At 42.8% G+C, this 24,869-nt stretch overlaps 1 protein-coding gene across 2 annotated transcripts in view; it reads left to right on the top strand.

The window, feature by feature from the left end:
• Window positions 1–1,466: 1,466 nt before the first annotated feature.
• Window positions 1,467–24,869, top strand: part of AGO2 (argonaute RISC catalytic component 2) — a 57,588-nt gene continuing 34,185 nt past the window's right edge. For both annotated transcript variants that reach the window (XM_030969457.1, XM_030969452.1), the window contains exons 1-3: window positions 1,467–1,640; window positions 18,449–18,644; window positions 22,371–22,491. In XM_030969457.1, coding sequence (XP_030825317.1) covers window positions 1,610–1,640; window positions 18,449–18,644; window positions 22,371–22,491 — 348 coding nt within the window. In that variant the 5' untranslated portion in view covers window positions 1,467–1,609. The remainder of the gene's footprint in view (window positions 1,641–18,448; window positions 18,645–22,370; window positions 22,492–24,869) is intronic.

The raw sequence follows: 24,869 nt of genomic DNA, 5'->3' as shown, positions 1-24,869 counted from the left end.
TTGCTCTTTGGCTGATAATACTTGGTGAAGGAATTCAGTTGACCTTGATGGGGCTTGACTGTTCTGGGTTAAAAACTGCATGAATTTTTTAAAGGCTTCCACATCAACATGGAGGAGGTGATTGAAAGTATAGATCATGGCTGTGCTGGAACTCTGTAGGTAACTCCAGTGGAAGTGAGCATCATTAACTTGCTTTTTGCCTCCTTAGCAAGTTTAGCTTTATTTTTCCTACTTTCTTCTGAAAGGAAGAGGTACTAATTAGGTGACTACAAAAGGATGACAGTTCCTGCAGGAATTATCATCTCTGATGTGGAATCACAGAGGTGTTTAAGTTGGAAAATATGTTTAAGGTCATCAACAATTAACCCAGCACTGCCAAGCCCATCACTAACCCATATCCCCACATGCCACATTCATGTCTTTTAAATTCCTACAGGGATATCTCCAGGGTCTCAGTGCATCATACTGATCAGTACTCTGCCTCTTTCATATCCTTTCTAGTTTGTTTTCCTCAGTACATTATCTGGTTGTACTAAACTTTACTTGTGTACAGGACCAGACATTATCTGGTTAACAAGGACAATAAGGCAACCCCACCGCAGCTGGGTTTCACAGATATGACTAAAAGTGGATATGGGAATCCATTAGGTAACTGAGCTGAGGTTTTCAGAGCAACGGGAGGAATAAAAGAATATAAACAAACAAATCCAAATTTAATTCAAGATCCAGCTGTATATGCAATACTGATATAATTCCAGCATACTTTTCAAACATGTAACAGGGAGAGGTAGTGGAGAGAGTGCTAGAGGCACTAAGTCATTTTCCAAGGTCTCGCTGAAAGCCACAGGTTGACAGAACGTAGTCTTAAATTGCACCGGGGGAGGTTTAGGCTGGACATTAAGAGGAGTTTCTTCACAGCAAGGGTAATTAAACATTGGAATGGACTGCCCAAGGTGGTGGTGGAGTCACCGTCCCTGGAGGTGTTTAAAGACTGGACACGGCACTCCGTTCTCTGGTCCGGTTGACACGGTGATGTCCGGTCATGGGCTGGACTCGGTGACCTCCGAGGACTTTTCCAACCTGGCTGATTCTGTGACTCCGCAGGCAGAGCTCAGGAGGGGGCTGCAGGCAGGGATCGGGGGCTGCAGGCTGGGATCGGGGGCTGCAGCAGGGATCGGGGGCTGCAGCAGGGATCGGGGGCTGCAGGCTGGGATCGGGGGCTGCAGCAGGGACCGGGGGCTGCAGGTTCGGGCTGGGATCGGGGCCCCTCGGCTCGGCAGCACTCAGATCCCCGTCCAGCGGCCGCTTCCCGCCCGCCCGGCCGGAGGGCGGGGCGTCGCTTCCCCGTGACCCCGCGGCTCCTCCTCCTCCCCTCCCCGCTCCTCAGTGCCGACGAGTAACCTGGATTCCCGGCCCTCCTCCTCCTCCCTCTTTCTTTTTTTTTTTTTTTTTTTTTTCCTCCTCTCCCCTTTTCTTTTCCTCCCCCCTCCCCTTTCCTTCCTCCTCCTGCTCCCCTTCCCCCGACAGCGTAGCCGGGGCTCGGGCTCGCTCCCTCCCCCGTGCCCTCCCCTGGAGCCACCGCCGCCTCCGCCGCCGCACACACGGAGACATGTACCCGGGAGCCCCCTCCGCCGGACCCGGTGAGCTTTGCCCGGGTTTGTTTGCCTCCTCGGCTCCCCCCGGAGCGGCTTTCCCGGTCCGTGCCCATGGGGAGCCCCGGGAGCGCCTCGTCCCCCCCGGCTCGGGCCTGGCTGGAGCGGCGGCCGCGCTGGCCGGGGGGGGAAGGAGGGTCAGGGCGCCGCCGCCACCTCGGGCAGGGCCGCGTGTCCGGAGGCCCCTCTGAGGGGAGGGTCGCCTTCCCTGCCCCGCTCCCCTCTCCCTCTGCCGGGCCCTGAGGCCGGCGCGGCTCCCGCTGCGGACCGGGGTCTCCATTTCCTCTCTCCCGGCTCCATCCTGGGATTCCCGGCTGGCCGCGTGTTCGCCGGCGGCCGCGCCGCGATAGTTGAGCTGGGGAGGTGCGGGGGAAGCGCCCGCGTGTCGGGAGGGCTGCGAGAGGTGAGGGCTGCCTTAGGTGTCCTCAGACTCGCTCTGTGTGGGAGTAAAGGAAAGGTGGACGTGGAAAAAGGGTTAGCAACTCTCTTAGGGACGTTTAGTATCACTTTGGGGAAATACAGGTTAATACTGTGCGAGTTTGTGCAGTTTATATGAGACAAGGTTTTCTCCTTTTTAGTGTTAGGCTATTTCTGCGGTGAGAATTCTTATGTAGAAACAACAGTGTTTGGGTGACCGGAACCTAGTTTTCCTCTAGAAAAGTTTCAAAATAAATGGAACTTTATTTTATGCTACTGTTCTCAATTGTTTTGCATAAAATTTCTTTTCTTGGAGAGATAATCTAGCAAGGACTAGTGTAGGGAAATATAGGACCTGTAACTGAGATGTCTTTTAGTGCTTCTCTTACAGATGCTTCTGTAAAAGCATTTATATCTTGGGGTCCACAGTTAGGTGTTGGCTTTTTTTTTTTTTTGGCTTTTTCTTTTTCCCTCTGACTTGGTTCTCTTGAAGGGGCAATAATCAGGAAAGACAATCAGGATGATTATTTTCCTCTTGAAGTACAGCTCCTCTGTTTTTACTTTCTCGCCGGGCTCTTGCTGGCACAGCAGGCAGACAGTTCTCTACAGCTCTGTGTCCCCAGACTGATGTTCAACGTCCTGCTTTCATGTGTAACATCATTTGCACATTTCAGCAGCAATAACTGTAGAACTGTCGATGTAATCCTGGGGTGGTTTCTGGTGTCGGCACAGGTACACTTTCAGTTTACAGGTGCTCTTGGTGGCTCACATCGGGCTGTTACTGTGTTCACCTCCTGGTGATAGATCTTGTTCGAAACTGTGCTTAAGGAGACAGATAATTAAAAATATTACCAACATATGGGCTGAGAGTAGTTTCATGTGTGGGGGTCTCTTTATTTACTCTCTATCCGATCCTACCAGTTTCCCTTTCACTTGGAATGATCTCCCAGATGGTGGCTGCTGTTTGCCATCAAGGGACCCACGTTTGGTGTGTGGGAATGTCTTCCCCTTCCTGGAACAACAACCTCTTAACCTCGGGCTCCTGCCACTGCTGTACGTTCACCAAGTTCTGGGTGGCTGTGTGTTGTCACCGCTGTGTGTCTCGGGCTCCCGCTGCTCTGGTGCCTCCGGCCGAGCTCATCTTGTGCCTTGTTTACTTCCGAGTTTGTCGGGGTGGCTCAGCCCTTTCCCCGGGCAGTGGCCGTGTCTGTGCCGGGCTGGGAGCTGCGAGTTGTTCTGCACATGGTGAGCGAGGCTCTGCTTCCTTCCTGTGAAATCATCCACGGCCAGCCTCGGCAGCTCAGTGGCTTCTGGCAGCCCAGGCAGCTTCCTGCTCCACACACAAGGCAGGGCATCGTGGAGATTTTTTATTAGAGCGTGGCTGTTCTGTTTTATTAGAGCGAGCCAGCCTGGAAGCAGGGGCTCTGAAGTCCCCTGCCACATGTTAATCTGAAAACTACAAACCCACTGTGTGTGAAATCCTGCTCGGAGGAGAGAGCACAAGTGTGGTTTCCAACCCCTCACCGAGGCAGAGCTGCTGTGAACACAGCAGAGAGCTGCAGCCTCTCCAGGTCTGTCAGCACATCCTTGACACCAGGGAGAGGCTCCATTCATCTCTGCTCTATCTGGACACCGCTGATGCTCAGGAGCTGCTTTTCTCTCCCAGTTCGTGTCCAAACTGGGCTCTGCATCTGAGGGTGCCCCTGGTGCTGGCCTTCTGCCAGAGGAGCCGCTCAATTTGCCACCGGGTTTGCTATTTTAGTCTTAATTCTTTTTCTGGAAACAGTATCAAGCAAGTTTCGAGGCCATATCTGACTGATTTCAAAACATTGCTGCTGAACGTGCAAAGTTTGTTCAAACATGCTGTTATGTCAGGAGTAAGGTGGGGTTTTGTACACGAAGGGGTTGTCATGAAATCACTGTTTCCATAATTAGGAAATTAATGATCCCTTTTTGCTTTTTCCCAAATACTGTCTGAGTTTTTGACGTGGTGTTGAATTTCCTGTGACATTGTGTCCATACCCTTTTTTTAGCTTCAAGAAAGTGTGAAAAGTCAAGAATCTGAAAATCTGAGAGGGAATTCTTTTTTGCAGAAAAAGCTTGATACTGCTACTTTTTGGTGTACTTTTTTTAGAAGGACAGAAAAATGTTGTAATAAAAGTACTGTCATTCAGTTAAAAAGACTTGATTAAAAGCTGCCTAAACTTCTGGAACTTGCACTTCTAGATCTTAATGTATTTATTAATTCTAAACTTTGACACACCACAGATTTATTTTATTCTTTGAGAGGATACTTGGTTTTGCCTGGTGTTGAGGGTCCTAAAGTATTTTTGAAGCAGCAGTTGTCTGAAAAAGAGTGTGAAGTTGATTATAGCTTTGCATGTGAAATACCAACTTTTTTCCCTAGCACAAAAAACCAACTTTATTAAATTAGCGGAACTAAAGTTATTTTCTTGTCATTTAGTTTTAAGTTACCCTTTAAAAATTGTGAATAGACTGTTGAGACTTTTAAGTCTGTTTTGGTTTTCAGTGCAGGTACTTGTTTTTGCCTTCCATATATTTTCTTGAAGATTTTGGATGTTAGATGTTGATTCTCTTTGGGAATCTTCAGTCTTAAAATGTGGTGCAGGGAAGGGTGTGCTCATGCCTTGACGGGGGTAGTAGAAATGACAATATCTTCATCTGCTTGAATTTAATCCACCAGTGTCCTCTTAGCTTGTGTTTCAGTGGCAGTGGATATTTCCCCTGTACATCCTGTTAAGGATCTGTCCTTCTTTTCTTAAAAATATCTTTTTCTGTTCTCTTGCGGGTGGATGTCTTACCCTGCTGCTGGTATCACAGAGTCATCCAGTTTCTTTGGCATAATTGTAGACCATAAATGAATGCTGAAACTCCTTGTAAGCTGCCACACAAAGAGGAGGGAATGAAAGCTTCGTATGCAGCCTCAGCTCTCTTCATTTTTGCAAAAATTGAAATTGCATTTGAAAAAGTTACAGCCTACATAACACAGCATGACTTTTTCAAATGTGTTGCTGTCATGACCAATATATTTTCCTAAGGAAAGAAAAATTCTATATCATTATGTTGCCTCAGATAACTGTGTTGTCTTCAGGTGGCATAAAGATGAGGTGGTTTGATGGAAAGATAATTGGTGGTGTCAGATGTGACACCAAACTTTCTCCTTTCCTCAGTGAACTGAACTATGCTATTTGCTATTGAAAAGTGAAACATCTTTTTCAGCAGTGATTCTCATGCCGACTTTGCAGTTGCATGGGATTTTGTGCACTTATTTTTACTTACTCTTGAAGTTTTTCACTTTTGCAGAATTGTTGTGTGCTCGTACATATTTAGTGGTGCATTGGAATGTACAGAAGCAGTACAGAGAACACCAAACCTTCCTGACTTCCAGGAAAGTTATTTTTTCACAATTTATAGCCCTTCCTTCACTGCTATCACCACCAGTCTGCCTCTTTTGCACAGAAGGGTGGAAAAGGGATATAAATGCTTTAATTCAGTAAGAAAAAATGCCTTAGATGATCATCTGATGTTCTTGTACCCCTTAGAACTGTATAGGAGGGAGAGATTTTTCCATTTCAGAAACCAGCCCTTCTAAACACTTCTGGCCTTCCAGAAATTGCAGGATCAGCCAATGAACACAGTAACCTTCTGCTAAATTGGCTTTGCAAACACAGATAGTTTTAACTAATTAGGAACTTTGCGTGCCTGCTGAAAGTCCTGTTCATGTTGGCTAAGCCTGTCGTGGCAACAGCTTCACAGAACTTGCAAGGGCTGTCAGAATTTTAGTGTTTTGCTTCCCTTACATGATATTTATGCAAAATACTTGGTTCTGTTTTTAGTGATGAAGTTTCTAATATTCAGCCTACCAGAAATTATATCTAAATTTCTAAATGAAGAAAGCTCAGCCTCCACTATCTTATTTTTGGTAAGTTATGAACTAGAGCAAAAAAAAAAAGCTGGTGGAAAATATTACGTAGTTTTGACTGTAGTGGCTGTGGGTAGGGATCTGTTCCATGCATTGTCCAATTAATTTGTTTTAGTATCTTGCTTCCTCTCTGATTTACTCACAAAGCAGCCCACTAGAATGTAAAATGTCTCTTATCCTATTGACTAGGAAAGCACAGCCCTTTGAATTCAGTACAAAGGGAGTTTTGGTTGGGTTTTTTTTTCCCCACATATATTGTAATACACAAATTTGAACTTAAAATTTTCATTACACATTTTATACTGCAGAAATTCAGAAAGACAGACCTGGATAGTATCAACCCCAGGTAAACTGAATTTGTGTAGTGTCTGTCATGTTTTATGCTAGAGCTGTAATTTGTGAGTCCCTGTGGTAGCCATTTCTAAGAAGTTGTGCTTTGAAGAGACTTTCTAGTACTGTCCAGGAAGTGGAGGTGTTTTAACTCCCCGAGACTGAGGTGATGCCTGTGTTTTTATATACCCAGGACTGTTTTAATCAGTGGTGTCTTATAGTCTGTTTAGTGAGCACCACAGATTAGTGCAATTCATTTTAACCTCTCTATTTTAATTGTTTTGCTTTTATTGTTCTCTTTTCAGAACAATATTTGGTGCTTTCAAATAAAAAGGTTTTGTGGGGGCATTATTTAATCTGTTTCTGTACTCTGTCTTTGCATTTCATAAGCAAAAATTAAGCAAAATTGCTTCTCCTAAATGCCCTGCTTTGTAGCTGTGCTGCAATTGTGAAGACACGTGGCACCTGGTGTCCAGGCTTTCTAGGAGGGAAAGTTTTGTTTGTTTTTTTTTTATTATATGACTTCACAAAACTGGACCCAGCCAAGGTGAAAGCAACCCATTGATTTAGATGGGAAAGTACTGTGGATCCTGGCATAATCAAGTCAGTCCAAAGCTTGCTTTGAGGTTTTTCTTTCGAATTGGGTACTCACTGAGCTGTCCACAGTGCTACCAAATTTTGTCACTGTTGTGAAAGGGATTTATTTATTTTTTTAATCACAGGTGTGGTGAGAGTGATTTGTTCTCTCCTGTTGGAATTTGTTTGTCCTGTTCTATTTTTTTCAGTTGTGTTTTGTCTTGTATGGGAGTTTATTGCCCTCTGCAGTGAAGATGTTGGGGACCAGGTCCCAACATTAATAAGCGTGGAGTCATGCAAGTCTCTGTCTTTGGGAGAAGCATTAAAATATTTAACTTTTCAGAGATGCAGAATAACCCCAGTTATGGGCTCTACATCTGCAGTTTTGAGCCCTACAGTTTTCCCAAAAGCTCTCCTGGCACAACCTGATTGAATTCCCTTGTACAAGCTGCTTTATAATGAGAAGGTGGAGAATATTCTTAGTAAAATATATGTGAGTCTGAAGATGGTGTTTAAACATTACATGAATTTACTGTCTCCTTGTGTCACTTTCAGCCTGTGTTGGGTGTGACACAAGCAGATGGAGAGCAAAACTGAAATTTTCTTTTTTTTTGAGAAGTAAGCTAATCTCAGCATGTTATCTTGGGAAGCTTGAAAATACACTTCTGGAACTTATCAAGTGTATCAAGTGATATTTGTGATTTTGTATATGGTCTAGGAAAAAAGTAACTCTCTTGTGGCCACCGAGGAGCTGCCTTGGCAGTGTTGGACACCGTGGGTGGCTCTGTTTGAGCTGCTCATGTCAGAGAATTGCAACTTTTTGTCTCAGCAACGCTTTTTTAATATTCCTAATTTAGTCATGAAATTTACACAGGAGCTTATTAATGCGAGAAAATGAAAATTTAAATTTCAATTTAATAGTAGGAAGTGTGTGTGGATGTGCTAATTTAGATTTATTTTAAATAAGCCAATTTTAGGAGAATTCTCAAGAGTGGAGGTTTCACTGGCTTAGGTAGATCAATCAAAAAATTGTTTGAAGTTAAACCTGTCATGTAGATGAATAAAACTTTAAAACATAATTATTACTGGGGCCTCATTATATACCTTCTGAAACTTGTTTAGCAAGTGTTTGCTATTAAAGGACAGGTATCTGTTCATAGAGAGGGTGAATTCCTGTCTAGATGTTGCTGTGTTCTTGACTTTGATAATGAACTTCTTTCTTTTTCCTTTCATACAGCTTGTGGTTTGCACTGAATGCTCCCTTTCTGCTGGTTTTTGTGGGCTTTTTTTATTAATTTCTCTGTTGGTTTTACACTCTTGCCCCATCATACTCTTCCATCGTATCTGAAATCCTCATGGAGGACAAGGCTTTGGGAGAGCAGGGGGTTTCTCTTGTTTGTGGGTTTTTACTGCCAGTGAAACCTAAATAATATTACTTGTCAGCTTCAGCTCTGCTGAATATTTCTGTTGTGAAACAGAACTCTCTCTACTGAGAGACATGGGTTTAAATAGAAAACCCCAAAAACCACCAACCCTCCAAACCATAAACAAAACGAAAAATAAAATAGAGCAGAAATCCAGGTTCATGTAGAAATGACGGTGCACAAGAATTAATTCCTCAGTGAACCAGTGCATTTCATTTTGGGAAGAGCTTCAGTGTTTAATGAGGGAATTCTTAGGAATAACTCATAGGGATTCAGAATATTTGCATAAGGGTGTGTTGTTTAAAAGTCAGAGCTTCTTTCAGAAGGAGGAAACTTCCTGCCAGGGCAGGGAAATGAAGCTTTGTTGTCTGGGTCTCGTTATGTGATAAGAACACAGTAGTGGTCGTTTTTTCCTAATTGTTTGACTTGCAAATTCCCATTAATGTCAAATTTCAGGGAGGCCTCTCTGTAGCAAACTTTTGTGTCACTTTTTTTATGTGTCACAGCTGAGTTTTAGTTTGTATTGGGTAATATGAGAACATCAGTTGCTTACAAGAAGCAGGTGGAGGAAAAAACCTGAGGTGTAATGGAAAAATAAAAAATTCTGATAGGGGACTTCTGCTGCCAGCCTACACTCTGTAATAGCTCAGTTATTCCATGATTAGGAACCTGCATTTTGCCCTCTTTGCAGTGATGCTGAAAACCACAGCCCTATCTCTGGAAACCACAGGAGATACTACTGCATGTTGAAGATGCTGCTACAGCTGCTTTCACTATCTAAAATGATAAAATAAAGTATAACCTCGGATCTTAGCTGGGAATTTTCTATTCTGAACCTAAACCACGAGACTGTTCATGTGTTTGTAGATTAATCCACTGTGGGTATGGGAAAAGATTGGTTTTTTTCCCAAGGAAGACATGACTACTTCTGAGTTACAGCTCTACAGTTGAGTTTTATATATTAAAAAATGGTTAAGGAATGAAGACATCTTAATTTTTATTTTTAGATTTTGCACAAAAACACTGCCAGCCAAAGTCTGTGTGGGTATGAAATGTGCTTGCAAAGGTACAACTCAAAACAGAACCATCCTAACTTCTTTCTTTAGTTAGCTGAGGACAAATCACTTCTGTGTTTCATTAAGTTGTGCACAATGCAGATCCCACAGGGAATGTGGATCTGGGGCCTCTGTGGCACCAGCTCCCAGCTGGTGAGGCCCAGCACATGGAAAACCATGCCAGTGGCCCTGGAATAGAGCCTGAGCCATTAAACTCATGAATTCAGTGGAGCTGGTGTGCATGTGGGCACTGGTGGCTCTAGAAATGCAGCAGGAGAGGATGGGGGTGATGGTGGGGGAGCAGCACTGCTGAGAACTCTGACTCTGCTTCAGGGGATTTAATTTCTCCAGCATCCTCTCGTGGGCTGTGACCATTTCTTACTGTTTCTGAGGAGGACAAAAATCATGTTTGAAAGCCTGAGGTGTGGAGGTGATGGAGCTCAGGGTGAGCTGTGCAGCTCTGCTGGTGCTGTGTGGTGGCAGCTGGGTGTGCAGGTGTGGAAGTACCTAAAGATGGGGCTGTGTGCCCCTGCTGAGCTCAGCTCTGCACCTGCAGCAGCTGGATTCACTGTGGCTCCTGGGGACTGAATGGAATTGCTGTCTGTCTCATGTTCACACCAAGCAGTGATGGAAACTTCAGGCTGTGTGTTAAATATTTTGGGACGGTCAATCCTGATGGATGAAGTCATGCTTTACCAGCCTCCTAGTGACCCAAAACCAAACCAAGTAAAGCCAGTGAAGGGTGAGTTAGGCTGTTTCCTACATACCTGTGCAGATCCAAGTGTCTGCTAGTACAGGAGGAGGGGGAACCACATTTCTTTCCTAACCCAAATGCAAACAAGGGGTAAAGGAAGCATATTGTGGGATGATGAATATGGAATTTCTGGTCTTACCTTCTTTGGAGGAGAAGCAGTCTGAAGGGAGCAATAGGTGCTAGTAGGTGGGTTGGAGGTTTTTTTTTCACTCTTAAAATATGTGTTTATTCACTTTGGGTCTTTTGAAATGGCAAAGAACAGAGATTGTATTGAATGGAGGCATTGCTTTTTATGAATGTAGAAAATACCATTATATTCTGTATTTCAAATTGTTAGGAAAGACATCTGGAGTTAGTTCAGCATCATTTTCTAAGGCATGGAAAAGGGAATGAATCATGATGGTCAAATGTGATAAAAAGTACTAAGAATGTTCTCCATTTCCCCCTTCATTGAGTAGAAGTTTGTCTGAAGATGGAGTTATTTTGTACTTTGAATTCACATTTAACTTCAAACTGGGCTGCTGACTTGTGGGTAAGCCATAAGCATCCCTCCATTGTTTGGCTGAGGCTCTCTATTTGGATGACTTAATTCAAGCTGCAGCTTGTAATTAAAAGCATTTCTCTGGCCCTTAAGAAAGGTTCTGGTAGCACTTGGTCAAATTCCACGTGCAGGGATGGGTTAAGGCACCTGGTTTGTGAGCAGTGAGGGTGGAAGTTCTGCACTTTGGGTGCTCTAGGGGTGCTCTGCCACTGCTCACCCCACTTGTAGGTGGTGAGAAGCAGCTTGTTGGCATTCAAAAATTTGGAGGCTGACTTGGAAGGTCAAGGCTGCAAGGAGAATGTGGGAGGAAAGCAAAGTGCTAACACTTGGTGTCTTTTGCTGGTTGACATTGTCCAGAAGCAGCTTGTGGGCTGGAAAGAGCCATTCTGCTTTCTGCTGGAGCCTTGATCTCCTCCTCTTCAGTTCTTTTGTTCTTGCATATTCTTCTTTGAAATGTGTCCTGACTTTAAAGCAGGCTGGATTGATGTCTGGCTTCTCCCTTTGATCTGTGACTGCAGCTCACACCTTTGGTGTCTGGAATGATTCTGCTCTCAGTGATCACATCACTTCTGGCATTGTGAAAAGGTCGTGTCTGTGTCCTACAGAGGTCAAAAAGGCATCAGGGTAACCAAGGGAGCTGCAGATCTGTAACTGGCTACTTATTCCAGGCAAAATCATCATAGAATGGGTTGGGCTGGACCTCAGGAGATCATCCTGTCCAACCTGCCTGCCATGGGTAGGGACATTTTTCAGTAGGTAAAAGGGTTGAGTTGAAGGTTAATCTTGCATGAATTCTTTCACAGGAAGTGCCTATTATTCAATAAAATTATGTCTGGAGTAATGTGCTGAACATAATGAGATTACAGTTATGAAGGCAGTGCTGTTTATCCAATACTTTCACTCTTTGTTAAGGTGTTTAGTTTCATACTACAGCACTAAGAAACTGGAAGCAATCTGGCAGAGTAGCATCAGACATCTCAGTGGTCATGCAAGGGCCTTAAAATATCACCAAATGTGAGGACAGCTCCTTCATTTTTAGTCATCAATATTAAGCCAACCCTTTTGCTTGTAGCCCACTTTGGCACATACAATGTGCTGTGCTTAGAAATTGTGGCAGCTGCTCACTGACAGACCAGAAGAGTGGGGTTTTGACAAAAATGACAACTGAAAATCTGATTACATCATCTCTGCTCTCCTTGTGGCTTGTCGAATTCTTGGAAATTAATAGGTATGTCTGTAACATTTTCTTGTTGTGCATTATCTAATCAAGAATGTTATAGCTTGACTGAAGAGCTTCTGGTTTCCAGGCTCTAAAACATCCTTAATGAGCAGCAGACAGACTTACAGGTCCCATATAGATTCCTCTGCCCCTAAAATATCAAGGGACTGTGAGCTGCAGCTTGAGTTTCCCTTATCTCACAGAAAACACTGCCAGCCTCTCTCCTATCGTTCCCTAACGGTTCTTAACAGAAAGCCAGAAGTTAAACTTCTTTATAAAACCCAGACTGTCAGAAGACTTGAAGAGAGCCCCAACTTTTTCTTTAGTTGGGTCCTAAAAAGAAAAGGCTGAACTCCCTGGATTTTTTTTCCTGTGTGTGACTAAAATACCTGAAAATTCTGCAGAGATCCTGTCAAGGATCTGTACTGGGTGTTTTCCACATTCTTTCTGAATTCCTTCTGTTACTGGTAGTTGAATAACTATTTGTGGAAATCCTGTTTCCCCTGGTGTGGGGTGTCCCCTTTCCAAGTCTCCCTTTCTCCCACTTCAAAGGGCACTTCCAGGAGGGGACATGACCCTTGGGCGCTGGGGGAAGGAGCCTGTGGCACACCAGGAGAGGTGCAGGGAATCAGGTGGGTTCAGCCTTAGGAAGAGGAGGGGAAGGGGTGATCTTGGTGATCTTCAGCTTCTCCGAGGGGCTGAGGGGAACCTTTGGAGCAGAGGGAGCCAGTACTGTGGCAGGTGCACCAGAACCGGGCAGGAGCACAGGAAACTCCAGCTGAGTAGAAGGCAAGTTTATTTTACCATGGGGGTGGAACAGATTGTAAGAGGCGTTGTTGTGGAAACTCTTGTTCTTTAAGACATTCAAAACTTGACAAGTCAGCCTGGTCTCTTCCCAGCTGTGTTGCTCTGTGTTCATGATCCTCTGCTCCTCTGCAGCAGAGGCTGGAAGGTGTTCCTTTGCCAGCCTTGGTTCTTTTTAACCTGGTCATGATGAACATATTTGTCATTTTATTTATTTCTTGCAGTTCTGGAGGCAAAATAGCTGCTCAGTAGTTGAGGACAAGTTATTAAATCCTTTTTTTTGCCCAAGGAGTGATGCATCCTCTCTGTGTCTGTGTGGTGGCATCAGAGACTGACCTGGAGGCAGCAGTGAATGTGCACAGTGGGTGTACCTGAAACACCTTCAGTGATGATCTGGAAGAGCAGCCCCATTATCTGATATTGGAAACCTTAACCCAAAGTGATGCTTTCGAATAAGGCTTCCTTCACCTTAGTTTCATTTGGAGATTTTAGAAAAATGGTTTTAGAGAGTCTTCCCCTTGGCAAATGTAGATTGCATGAGCCCAATGCTAAAACCTAGTGAGAGTTGTGAAAACATCACCTGGTTATTAAATATGAGTTAGGACTTGCCACACAAGGAAACTTATTGATATAATTGCACTGGTGTAATTATGCTCAGATGATTTCCTGTGTCAACAAGCCCTTCCATGCAACTTGTTTGGCCCCTTCTTATTTAGTAACTCATTAGGCCTCTGACTGCACATTAAAATTGCATAATTCTTTGCTAAAAAATCTCCAATGTGCAAGTTTAATGCTGACTGGCAGCACTTCCAGCATGCTGAGCAGGCCAGCAGTTAAGCTTTAAAAAATGGTGAAGGACAAAAGAAATGAATGCTCCAAGTCTGGGAAATGGTTAGTGGAGCACATGGTGCTGGAAAACCATCATTGCATAATTGTGTGGATTTTAGAGTGGAAGCTTGTCAAAGTGTGTGGCTCATTCACACCTTTTATAGACTAGGAGTGTCTTGGCCTGCTCACTCCCTGAATCACTTTTATCTCTGATTTTGATCCTCAGTAATGTGCAGGAGTAAGAGCAGCCAGCCTTGTGTTCACAATAGTTTTCAATTTGCAAAAATTATTTTTACTAACACAGCACTTCTGTGATTATCCAGGTTTCCTCTACTGCCACCTTCCCCCCCCGTCTTTTGACAGAGTAATTTTGCTTGATTGCTAATTTTATTTCATAAAACTGCCACAAGACTGTTATTTTTCTGATATCTGTCTTTTCCAGATTTTTTTGGTGGAAATTGCTGCTTTTAAGATTGATAGCTATGAACATTTTGTTTATGTAAATGGGATGAATTATAATATGAAGTCTGGTTTCTTTCCTGATAAAAGTAAGCCTAAAGACAGCATGTGGGCACCTCATTATTCCACACCCAGCTCACCTTAATTCACACCTTGGAAATGGGGCTCTTGATGGTCTCAATCATCATATCAAGGCTGAAATGCTTTAATTATTCATTTTATCATCTGGCAAATGAGTGAGGAGCTTCCAATTCTTACCCCATGGATGCTCCAGTTTGTTAGTCTTTCATCTTTTTTCTAGTCCCTTCTTTCCTTAACAGCAGTTTAAAACTGAAATCCAGGAATACATGTAGATTTTCCAGTGCTTTGAAAACTGTCTCCAGAAGCAGCATCTGTGCTCATGAAGGTGTCTCTGCATGAATTTTGGCAGCTTTCCCTGGGCAGGGCATCACTTCCAGCTCAGATGTCCAGTGCTGTCCTCTGTAGCACACCTCATCCAGCTGCAAAAGCTTCCTGGGAACCTTAGCACTAAGGAAAATATTCCTGTATTGATACAGCTTCTGTCACGTGTGAAAGTGAGTGAGTGATGGGAATTTTGCAGGAGTGTGTGAACAGAAGATGGGGCAGCTGAATCACGTTGAATGCAGCAATTGTGCCTCCTGCTCAAGGCTGAAAGTTTCTATCATGCTTTGATAGGAGGTCAAGCCTTATTTCTCTGTTCTGTCAGCACCAAATCCCCTATTTTGTGAATCTACCCTTTACAGCTGCTTGCTGCAATAAGTTCTACACCAGATAGTTTGATTTTGCTTTCTCAATTTGAGGCAGTAGTCCAAGGAGTGAATGCAGCTGGGTGGTTGCAATATTTGGTGTTTGTCCCCTGGAGCTCAGTTCCCATCCCTGACACATCCGTGTCTGTTTCAGGCGGCACAAATGTAGGCTGAGCGCTTATCGGGTCACTGCTGCTGTTTAATAAACAGAACTTATCTCCTTGAAGCAACACCCTGCCCTAAATAAGTTTTGCCTTGGGAGTTGAGCCAGAAATAGCTTCCCCACACCTTTTTAAAAATTTTTCTTTAATTGGATCGTAAACCCCAAATAATTGAAAAAACTCTTTAGGATGGAACTAGAGGGTGGCAGTGGTCCTGCTTTCTGGGCAGCTTGGTGCTTTTTTGTCTCTGTGAGTCATGCAGGTTATAAAACTGCCTTCACATCTTTCCCCAGGAATCTGTGCTTCTCTTAGCATTTCATCTTAGTCTCAGAAATGGGGCTGAATGCTCACTTTTATTCACTGTTTGTCACTGAAGCTACAGTGGAGGAATGCAGTGGGGTTGTTGAGCAACATGTGTCCATGCTGATCCCTGAACATTTACAGATATGGCTTTGTTATGCCCCTGTGAAGCATTAAACAATCTCATTTTAAAACAGAGGGAGGATTTATTGCTTAATTATAGAATTTCTTAATTTGGCATAAATAGCTTGTGGGGATGTGTGTCCCCTTCCGTTGTGCTTCTCTTTGTACCTCCAATTTTTAAGTTTAATTTTTTGTCTTTTTGAAAATTAGTCATGATGTACAAAATATGGCCCAGAAAAGGAAGAGCAGTGGAGTTAGGATGTGGTAGTAGATACAGAAATGTTAGAAGGCATAAAAATCATTGGGAAAGAGAAGGGAAATCAATATGTTGATAAGAGTTGGCCAGGTAATAGTGGAAGGCAATGTGGAATGCAGAGTGTGGATAACAAGAAATGGAACTGTTAAAATACAGGAGCCTGGATAGAAAATTAAAATATTTTATAATGGGTGGTGTTATGGGAATCATGGAATACACAAAAATCACAGATTAAAGTTGATGACTAGGACATAATTTTTGAATGGGAATGTTCTGTTACAGAAAGATGAAAATAAAAATGTGTGCAGTGGTGATCTGTAAAGGATTCAGCAGCAGAGTGACTGAAAATGCATGTGGGAGACAGATTATTTTAAAATTTGAGAGAGGGGGGTGGAAGTGATGGCAAACAGGATTCTGGAGGAGGAGAGGTGGCTGCTTTGTGCACATCCTCTTGATCAGATTTGGAGGTGGATCACAGAAACCTTTGGTGTATTGCAAGTACAAATATTTGTGGGAGTATTTTTTCTGCTACTTCCCAGCTGTAGTGGCAATGCTGTCAGTAACTCTGTTAGGTGTCCTGTCCACAGCAGAGGATTCCTTCCACTGAGTGACAGCCAGTGGGAATTTGTTGCACCAAACAGGGGAAATGGTGACACCAGGGCCACCTGAGCCACTTAATCACCATCAGAAAAATGTGAAATCACCAGAGGGCCTGGAAGTGTTGGGAAAAGACGAAAATTGATGTCTTAGAAATCAGGATGTGTAGGAATTTAGAAAAAATAAAAAGCCAAGGGTTGAGCAGAATCAGTGAGCTGTGTTTTGTCCTGCCTTGAGGGATGGAGGTGGGTAAGGTCAGAGGGGCTGCTCCTGGCAAGGCTGGCTTACAGATAAGAGCTGAGGTGATATTTGGCTCCATTTCTCAGGGCAGCTGTGGACACTGCAAGAGCAATGTGGATGAATAATACTCAAATAAAAATTGCTGTATTGCTGTTGAAAGCAAAACTGAAGTACTGAAACATGAAGTTTTAGGTTATGGAGAGGCAGATCTTCAGCAAGAAGTGACTTTAATGTGTTGATTGTGTTAGTGTTGGAGAACCACAGTCTTTAATGACAATGTTTATAAAAAGGAGGGGGAAAAGGAAATTGGATTTCAGTAGCCTGAATTAAAAGGGTGGATGCCATAGAATATGTTTGGGAGACAAGATCAAAAAGAAAATTTTCAAAAAAATAATAACAAACCCTTCTATCATTTTCCCATTGTCAAATCTTATTAAGTGTTTGGTGCTTGGGGAAATCAGTGCTGACTGTTAGCAGGGTGGTAAAAATAGGGAGATACTCATGAGTGGGAAACTGGCCATGGGAAGTGTTGAAGGGTAAAGTGGGGAATTGATGCTACTAATGTTGGGAATGGTCTTATTATTTCATTAGCATTGAAATGAAGTGTTCATTATGAAATGTTCATTAGCAAACATTGCATAAATGTTAGGAATAAGTGTGTGAAATTTCATCAGAGGTATAGGAGGCATTGTGAGGAAAAGGAGAATCTGAGCATCATTCAGAAAGCAGCAGGTTAATAGATATGGATTATAAAAGATTTATTAAAGAAAATATAGCTGGAAGTTCATAGGGAATTGGGAGATAATCATAAGCAACTGAAGTGGCCTTACATTCCTAAAATGGCCTTTACAAGGCAGTGGTACAGCAGGCAAAAACAGTTTAGGGCTCATTAATCTGCCTTTTCCAGTTGAGAGGTGGAAGTACCAGTGTGGTTATCACTTAGTCTTCCCAGGAAAAATCACTGGAAGGATGAGAATGATGAAGTCTGGTTTTTGAGCAGAAGGAGTATAGTCTAAAATTTAGTATTAAATGTGTATTTGGTTTAAATCTAGAAGTACAGTCAGGAGTACTCAATATGAAGGCCACCAAATATAACCTGCCAAAAACAAATAATAATGGAAGGACATTTTCTGAGTGTTGGAGCATTAGAGAAAGCCAGGGTGGAAAAGTGGTGACAGATATGTTAATGAAGGGATGTGAATTGTTTCTGGTGCTAGCAGAGAACTGAATTTGATAATCTTAAGAAACCACACCTGGATTCTTACATAAGTAATGAGAAACCTCCTGGGTTTTTTCACATGTGAAGGTTTTGCTGCAAGTTGTTGCTCCAGAGCACAGAACACCTGAGCACTGAGGCTGCAGAAGTTTTGAATACTCAAGTTGTATTGCAAACTTCTCTGTGGATTTTTGATGGACTTCCCTGGATTGAAACAACAGCAAACTGCTGTTTGCTTCATGTTGTCTGAGCAACAGCTGATGTTCGAGCTCAAGAACTGAGCACAGCAGCAGTAGAGTATTTGCTCTGTTTTCTGTGTGAAGGAAGCAGTAGGATATAGTTTAGTTCTACTACAGGATTTTGCAGAGAGCTGCAGCATGGAGGAAAGTGGTGGAAACTCCATTTTATAGGTGTTGGCTCAAATAAATGTGGGTAGATCTGTTTTAAAATGAAGATTCTTCCCTGCAAGGAAGAGCTTGGTTCTTGCTCTCCTGCTTGGTCTGTGAAGTTTCTACACAGCTGACTTGTTGTATAGGAAAATGCAACTGATTTTAAGATTTTTCTTCAGTAATTGGGGCTATTGTGAGCCAGCATGAGAAAGGAAGAGAAAATAGGATTCATGGTCTCATGAAAACAGGGTTTGGGCTTTTTTTTTCATTTTTTAGGTTGTTTAAAAAGAGTATTGGCTTAAATGTGCTGGGCTTCACTGGTCCAATAGCCTGTAAATTTGCTGAAATGTCAATTTGAGACAGCTGATGGCTGAGTTGTGCTTTCTCTCTTTTGCAGTGCTCACACCTCCTCCCCCATTGCCACCACCAATACAGGGATATGCCTTTAAACCTCCTCCTCGACCAGATTTTGGCACTTCTGGGAGAACAATCAAACTGCAGGCCAACTTCTTTGAAATGGACATTCCTAAAATAGATATCTACCATTATGAATTGGATATAAAGCCAGAAAAATGTCCTAGAAGAGTTAACAGGTAACACTGCGCTTTGCTTTTCCTCAGTTTATTTGCAGTCTTGTTTATATTTGAAAAAGCTGGAGCCAGGTGCCCTCACTGGTGTCTGGAAAGATGTCTGACTTTAATCAGTGATTGTACTGATCACTTCAATTAACAGGATATGTATATACTTTTTTTTCCTTCCAAATCTTTACTGGTATTGATTTTGTCAGAATCTTAAGATGCTGCTGATTGAAGCCACTGGTGGCAGATGGATAAGCTGTATTAGCTCTATTGAAGCTGGGTCAGTATAAACCATCTTGATAAAAGTGATTTCTTATTACCTGGTTAAATATTGGGGTGTAATTGGCTGAAGTCCTTCAGCAGGGAGCTGCTGGTACCAGCTTGTTTTCCCACCTTTCCCTGCTCACAAGAGGTGACAAAACCCATTTGTTTGTGGGAGAGGATTATGGAGTTCCTAAAGCAGGTAAGAAATTCTCCTTCATCAGTAGATTCTATATAAGGGAAAGCTATGCTCCTGAAACAGATAGCAAGGTGAAAACAGGGATCAGCTGTCCAGGGGAACAGCAACCAGGTCTTGCATTTGGCATCTGTGCCCTGTTGGAGTGTGCCACTTCATTGGCTTGAAAAAGGAGCAGCCTTGCCAGAGGTGAAACTTGAGAATGAGACTTGGCACCAGCTGGAAACCACAAGTGTCATCATCATAACTACACCTTGACTGTGGAGGATTGGAATGGCCTGTTTATGTATTCAAGAGCAAAGCCTTTCCTTGTTAAAGAGGTGACATGGGTGGAACCAGCTGTCATGGGAATAAACAGTGTGGAGTCAAAAAAGCCACCTGAAAGCCACGGTTTTCCTACTGTGAGTTAATAAACCTGAGGGCATTCTCCATTGTTACACTGAGGAGTTGGTAATGATAGTGTTCTCACAAAGCAGAATCACTGTGCTTTGCTGTACTGTTTGTTTGGTTTTTTTTACTTCCTGTGGTGATCTATTATTAGTTTAATTTTTCAGCTACTCAAGAGCTGAGGTTAATTTTAAAAGCAAACACCGTTGTTAAGTGCATGAAGCTGAGCTCTCTTCTTGCCCAAGGGCAACTCCTGATTTCACTGAGATGCTGTTCCTGCATTGGAGCACTGCAAAACACTTGTAGCAGTCACTTTTTTCATAAGAGAAGCTGTGAGAAATTTGCTTTCCTGACCTGCTGTCCGTGCCACCACTCCAGCAGTGCCAGCTGCTGCTGGCTGATCCAGATTGCCTCTGCAGCTCCTCTGGGAGCCAAGTGCTGCACAGCTCGTGTGTGTTTTCTGTGTGAGCACCTCCCTTACAGTCCTCCCTTGCCACAAAACCTAAAGCAGTTTTTCTCACTGGAAAGGCAGATTCTATTCAGTAGCAAGTTCTTCCTACAGTGCCTGGTGATGGCCTGCTCTGCTTGGGCAGGTTAGTCACTCCTCTTCTGTGGTGACAGGAGCAGCTTCAGGTGTACACAGGTAAAATGCAGTAAGCAGAGATGCCACAGATGCATTCAGCAGTGGTGTGGTGGATGTTTCTCAGGACAGTGTAGTAAAAATACAATTTGGATTCACATATTGAAGTGTGTTTTGTTTCTTTTGAGTACTTACTGCTCTATTCTATAGATGTACCTGTACTCACCTGCACCTGGGTTTTTGTGATCTGTGACCTATGTCTATATATGTATTTCTGTGTGTGCAAATATATATTCATATATATATATATCTTCAAATATATATATCATATATGTATATAGGATGCACATGTAATCCAATTCTGAATTATGTTTTTTTACAGCTGCCTTTTACAGGTTTCTGGTATTTTGGTTCTATAATTCATATGTATATAGTAAGTAGTTTTTATCATTGCTTTGTATGATATAGCCTCTAGAAAAGAGGGAGAGAGGTTTTATTTTTCGCTCTACTCCCTCATGTGTGTCAGCTTTGTTCTTCAGTTTTACTCCAGTTGCACTGTGACCCTGCAGACCCCACTGCAGGGTGTATCCACTGTAGATGCAAGTTCCACACTGAGACATGAGCTGGAGCAGGACTGGAAAAACACAGCTGGGACAATGTGCTCCTGAATTAATACAGTCTGGCTACAATTCTGTACATGAGGCAGATCAGTTTGGGTAGTTGGACAGGCAGAGTGGACAATGTGAGTTTAATTCTGCACTCTGGGTGCTCTCAATTTAATTTTTGAGGATTTGTGCAAGGTGAACTCTGCCTGCAGTTGCCAGCCCAGGGTTCTTGGTGAGCTTGCATGAGCTTGGTAGAACAGTCGTCCCAAAGGGCTGAAGTTAGTGAAATGGTAAATAACTCTTCTCTTAACTCTGCATGGAGAAAATAACTTATTTTTCTTAAAAATATCTCCACCCACAGCTGAGAAGCACCATTGCTAATTGTGGATGTGGTTTGAAGCTTGAAAACATAAATCAAGTGAAAGTGTTCATTTTTTATGTAAAGCAGTTTACAAATGGAAGAACTTGCTCAGGAAGAGAGTGGGGTTTCCATGCTCAATCTTAAACTCAAGGTTGAAAATACTTCCTTCCTCCCACCCTCCCTGTTACATGCTTGTTCAGTCAGACCCTGCAGACCTGAGGCAGATATTACTGGGTCAGGTTTGATTCATGCTTTGCAGGAGATCAGAGTTTCTTTCAGTGGCCACATCTTATTTTAAGATAAACCTTGGGACACAGCAAAGAAATTGCCAATTAAAGCAGTCTCAGATTTTTCCTTGAGTGAGTTCAGTTTTGTCTCAGATTTTGCAGCACTGTAATACCTGCCAAGTCAGGGTGCATGAACAGTCACCTGCAGCCTCTGTGAGCTGGTGGTTGTCAGCAGTGTTTTCCTTTCTGTGCCACTTTAACCTCTTAATGCCCTTTTGCCCCTGATTGTGTGTTAAGATTGCAGCCTGCTGATGGATTTTGGGTAGTACAGGTGCACTGAGGGGTGTCTGTCTGGGACATTGGGACCAAAAGACCTTTGGCATCAAAAAATGTTATTATTCCAGCTGACCTCTCAGTGACTGCTGAGCTGCTTTGGATGGCCAGTGTGTAAGCACTGTGGTTTGACAGGAGCTGTGTGAGTGGTTTCCCTGTTCATACAAAAATGGAACCTAATTCCAGCTACTTTTAAATGAATGTGTACTGTTAATATTCACAGATCCACTGAGTGCATATACCCAGTTTTGTTGGATAGATCCCAGTTTTGTTGTGTGTATGAAAAAAACATGCATTTCAAAATTATTTTTCTCAGGGAGCTGCAAAACATTTTGCTATCACTGTTGGCATAAACTGCTGTCCTGACTTTGGGGCTCTAAGCTGGGATAATGATGTTTTTGAAAGCTCAGCTTCTGCTGAGCTTGTGGTCCAGGGTCTTCTGCAGAAAGGGCTGTAGGACAGGAGAGCTGAAGCCTCAGATCTATCAGGCACTTCTTGTTTTGAGCTTGAGAGAGCATGAGCATTCACTTCACCACTTCCAGTAGGTCACACAAAAGAGGAATGAAAGTTTAAATCTGAAAAAAACCCTAAAATAGCAGTTTTAAGAAAGCAGTTTAGTCTGTGAAAAGGTTGCTTTCAGTTCAGATCAGTCAAACAAATCTTGCCTTTAATAGACAGGAGTGGACAACCCTTTCATTTACCTAATGCCTCTGTTGGTAAATATAGTACTTGTCTGTCTCTTAACATTCAAAATAAAAAGTTGGATTAACTTAATCTTTTTGCATTTTCAGAGAAATAGTGGAGCATATGGTTCAGCACTTTAAAACCCAGATTTTTGGGGATCGCAAACCAGTGTTTGATGGAAGAAAAAACCTTTATACAGCTATGCCACTTCCCATTGGGAGAGATAAAGTAAGTTTTAAATAGAAAAATCTCTACAGATTTCAATGTGGTATTTTCAGAATACTTTTAATAACTAATAGAAACTGATTTTCTGTTTGTTTCTGCAATAGATGTCTCTGTTGTTGCCACTCTGCTTTGCTAGGACACAAGTGTGAGCTTGCTGCTATCCCAGTGGTCACTCCCTGTTCGATATCCCTTCATTCCTCCCTCTCTCTCCCCTCACTGGTGTGGTTTCTGCTGCTTTAGGGAGCTGGATCAGCTGCCCCAGACAGCAGACTATCTCCAGAGTGGCACTCCTAAGGAAAAAGGGAGAGCACAGCTGAGTGTGGGAGAGAGGAGGGAAAATGCTGCTCTGGGCAGCAAGAAGCTGTTGTGTCACCTCACTAATCTCATCAAGGCCCACTCTAAGCTTATTCTCGCTATCAGTAGCTGAAAGAAGCTCCTCCATCTCTCTGTTGCCTGTATTGGAACTTCTCCGCCCTAATCCTTGATGACTGAGAGCCAAATTAATTTACACTGCACAGGTTAAGACCTGCAGTCTTTGCCCTGGGGCAGCTGGAGCGGGCTGGGGTTGTGTTTGCCAGCTCCTGGTGGGGCAGTGACCTCTTTGGGCTCTGGTTGTGGCAGCTCCTGTGCCCATTGACTGCTGGAGTGGAAGGGACTCTGTTGGAACATGCAAACACACAAGCCCTAGTAAATAATTGAGCCTATGCATCTGTGATCTCATAGCAGATTGAATTTTCTGTGCCTTGTTTTCATTCAGGTGAGTCCCTGAGGGAGGGCACAGTCATTCTCTTCGGTACTGCAGTAGTTCCTTTCTGCTGGGGGTGCACAGTTACAGGAGAGCACTCTTCTATCTCCAGCTTTAGACAAAAATAAAACGTCGGGGGGAAGATAAATATAGAGAAATGACCCTCTGAAATTTAGCAGCTATAGAATAGTTCAGGCTGTTTTTTGCTGTCTCATGTTGGATGCCTGTGCAGTGTTTGTAGTTCTGCCTGAATCAAGCTCTTAATCTCATATGTGTAATTTTTATTTCCTCCCAATCTGTTTAAGTGAATGCCATGCAGTAAAGGTCAGACTCTGCTCCAGTGTCAATTGCTTTTCATTAACTGATAAAGCAATGTCTGGGAAAACTATAAGGAATCACTAAAAGTCTTTAGTGGTTTTTTCCCCTTGCTTTCACATACAATATTCCAGTTCCTACAGGTTTGACACACAAGACTGCAAAGTATTTGCAAAGGTGGAAGGATACTTGATGAGTGTCTCTTAGGGGTTTGAACAACTCTGGATCTATGCAGAGTTGCCTTATAATACTTTACAAATTATGGATGAATTATAGTTTATCTTATGACAAGTATGAAGTTCTGCATTTAATAAGTAAAGTTAAATGAGAAATGATTTATTTATACATGATAAACAGAGATCTAATTCATGCTCAGATCTAATGACACTTCATGAGATGCAAGTTGGCCCTCCTTGCTCTGATAACCATTTTGGATGGGACAGAGTTAACAAAGTCTTCCAAGTCAGCCTTTTCCCAGCTGTAGGTTACACTGTTGGTTTGCAGGGACACAAAGGAATTGGGGCATTAGGAACATTTCCTGCTGCCACACTGTCCTAGATTTCAGTTTTACCATGTGTATGTCAGTGTGTGTGGGCTTTAAAATCCAAAGCATCAGGAATAGAGTCCTGTCTGGTCAGCACAGGCACAGAAGGAACATCTCACCCAAGAAATCATCTCATCCATTCCCAGTCTTGCCAGAGCAGTCATCATTTGGAGTGGGGGGGTCACTGGGGAGGGTGTTTGTAGTGGAGTTTATCATGAGATAGTTTCAGGTGGTTTAATTTGTGGCTCACTTTCAATAAACTCTCATTTTCCCCCTGTTTCTCATGGTTATAGGCCTTTGTCACTTGTTCTGCTCCACATATATTAACATTACCCTGGAGGAAAGAGCTAACAGAGATAAATCTTGAGCTGTTTTAAATGAGATGTGGGGAAATTTAGCTTAATGAAGGAAATTTTTACATGGTGCTAAATTGGTTTAAGCATGATTTAAACCACTATAAAGCTTGTAGGTATTAGGACTTTCCTCCAGCATAATTAGATTAGCTTTCTTTGGTGGTTTTTTTTTTCCACTGTTCTGTACATAGCAAATATAGCAAGTTTACTGCACATCTGATTGCATTTAGGATCATATTGAAAAGATTAATGAACATACAAAGATTAATCTATGTGGAAGATCTTAATTGACTTGCACTATGCACTGGTAGTGGAGAAGCTGATATTAAACAGAGGGCTGACACCAAATTGCCAAGGTTTTTCTCCTCCTGTTGCTCTTTTAATTTAATTAATGCACTCTGTCCTCATCTCTTGTTGTAGTGGT

Source organism: Camarhynchus parvulus, chromosome 2, assembly GCF_901933205.1.
Source record: "Camarhynchus parvulus chromosome 2, STF_HiC, whole genome shotgun sequence".
Taxonomy (NCBI): domain Eukaryota; kingdom Metazoa; phylum Chordata; class Aves; order Passeriformes; family Thraupidae; genus Camarhynchus; species Camarhynchus parvulus.
Note: the sequence above shows the minus strand (reverse complement) of the source record. Positions and strands in the feature narration are given on the sequence as shown.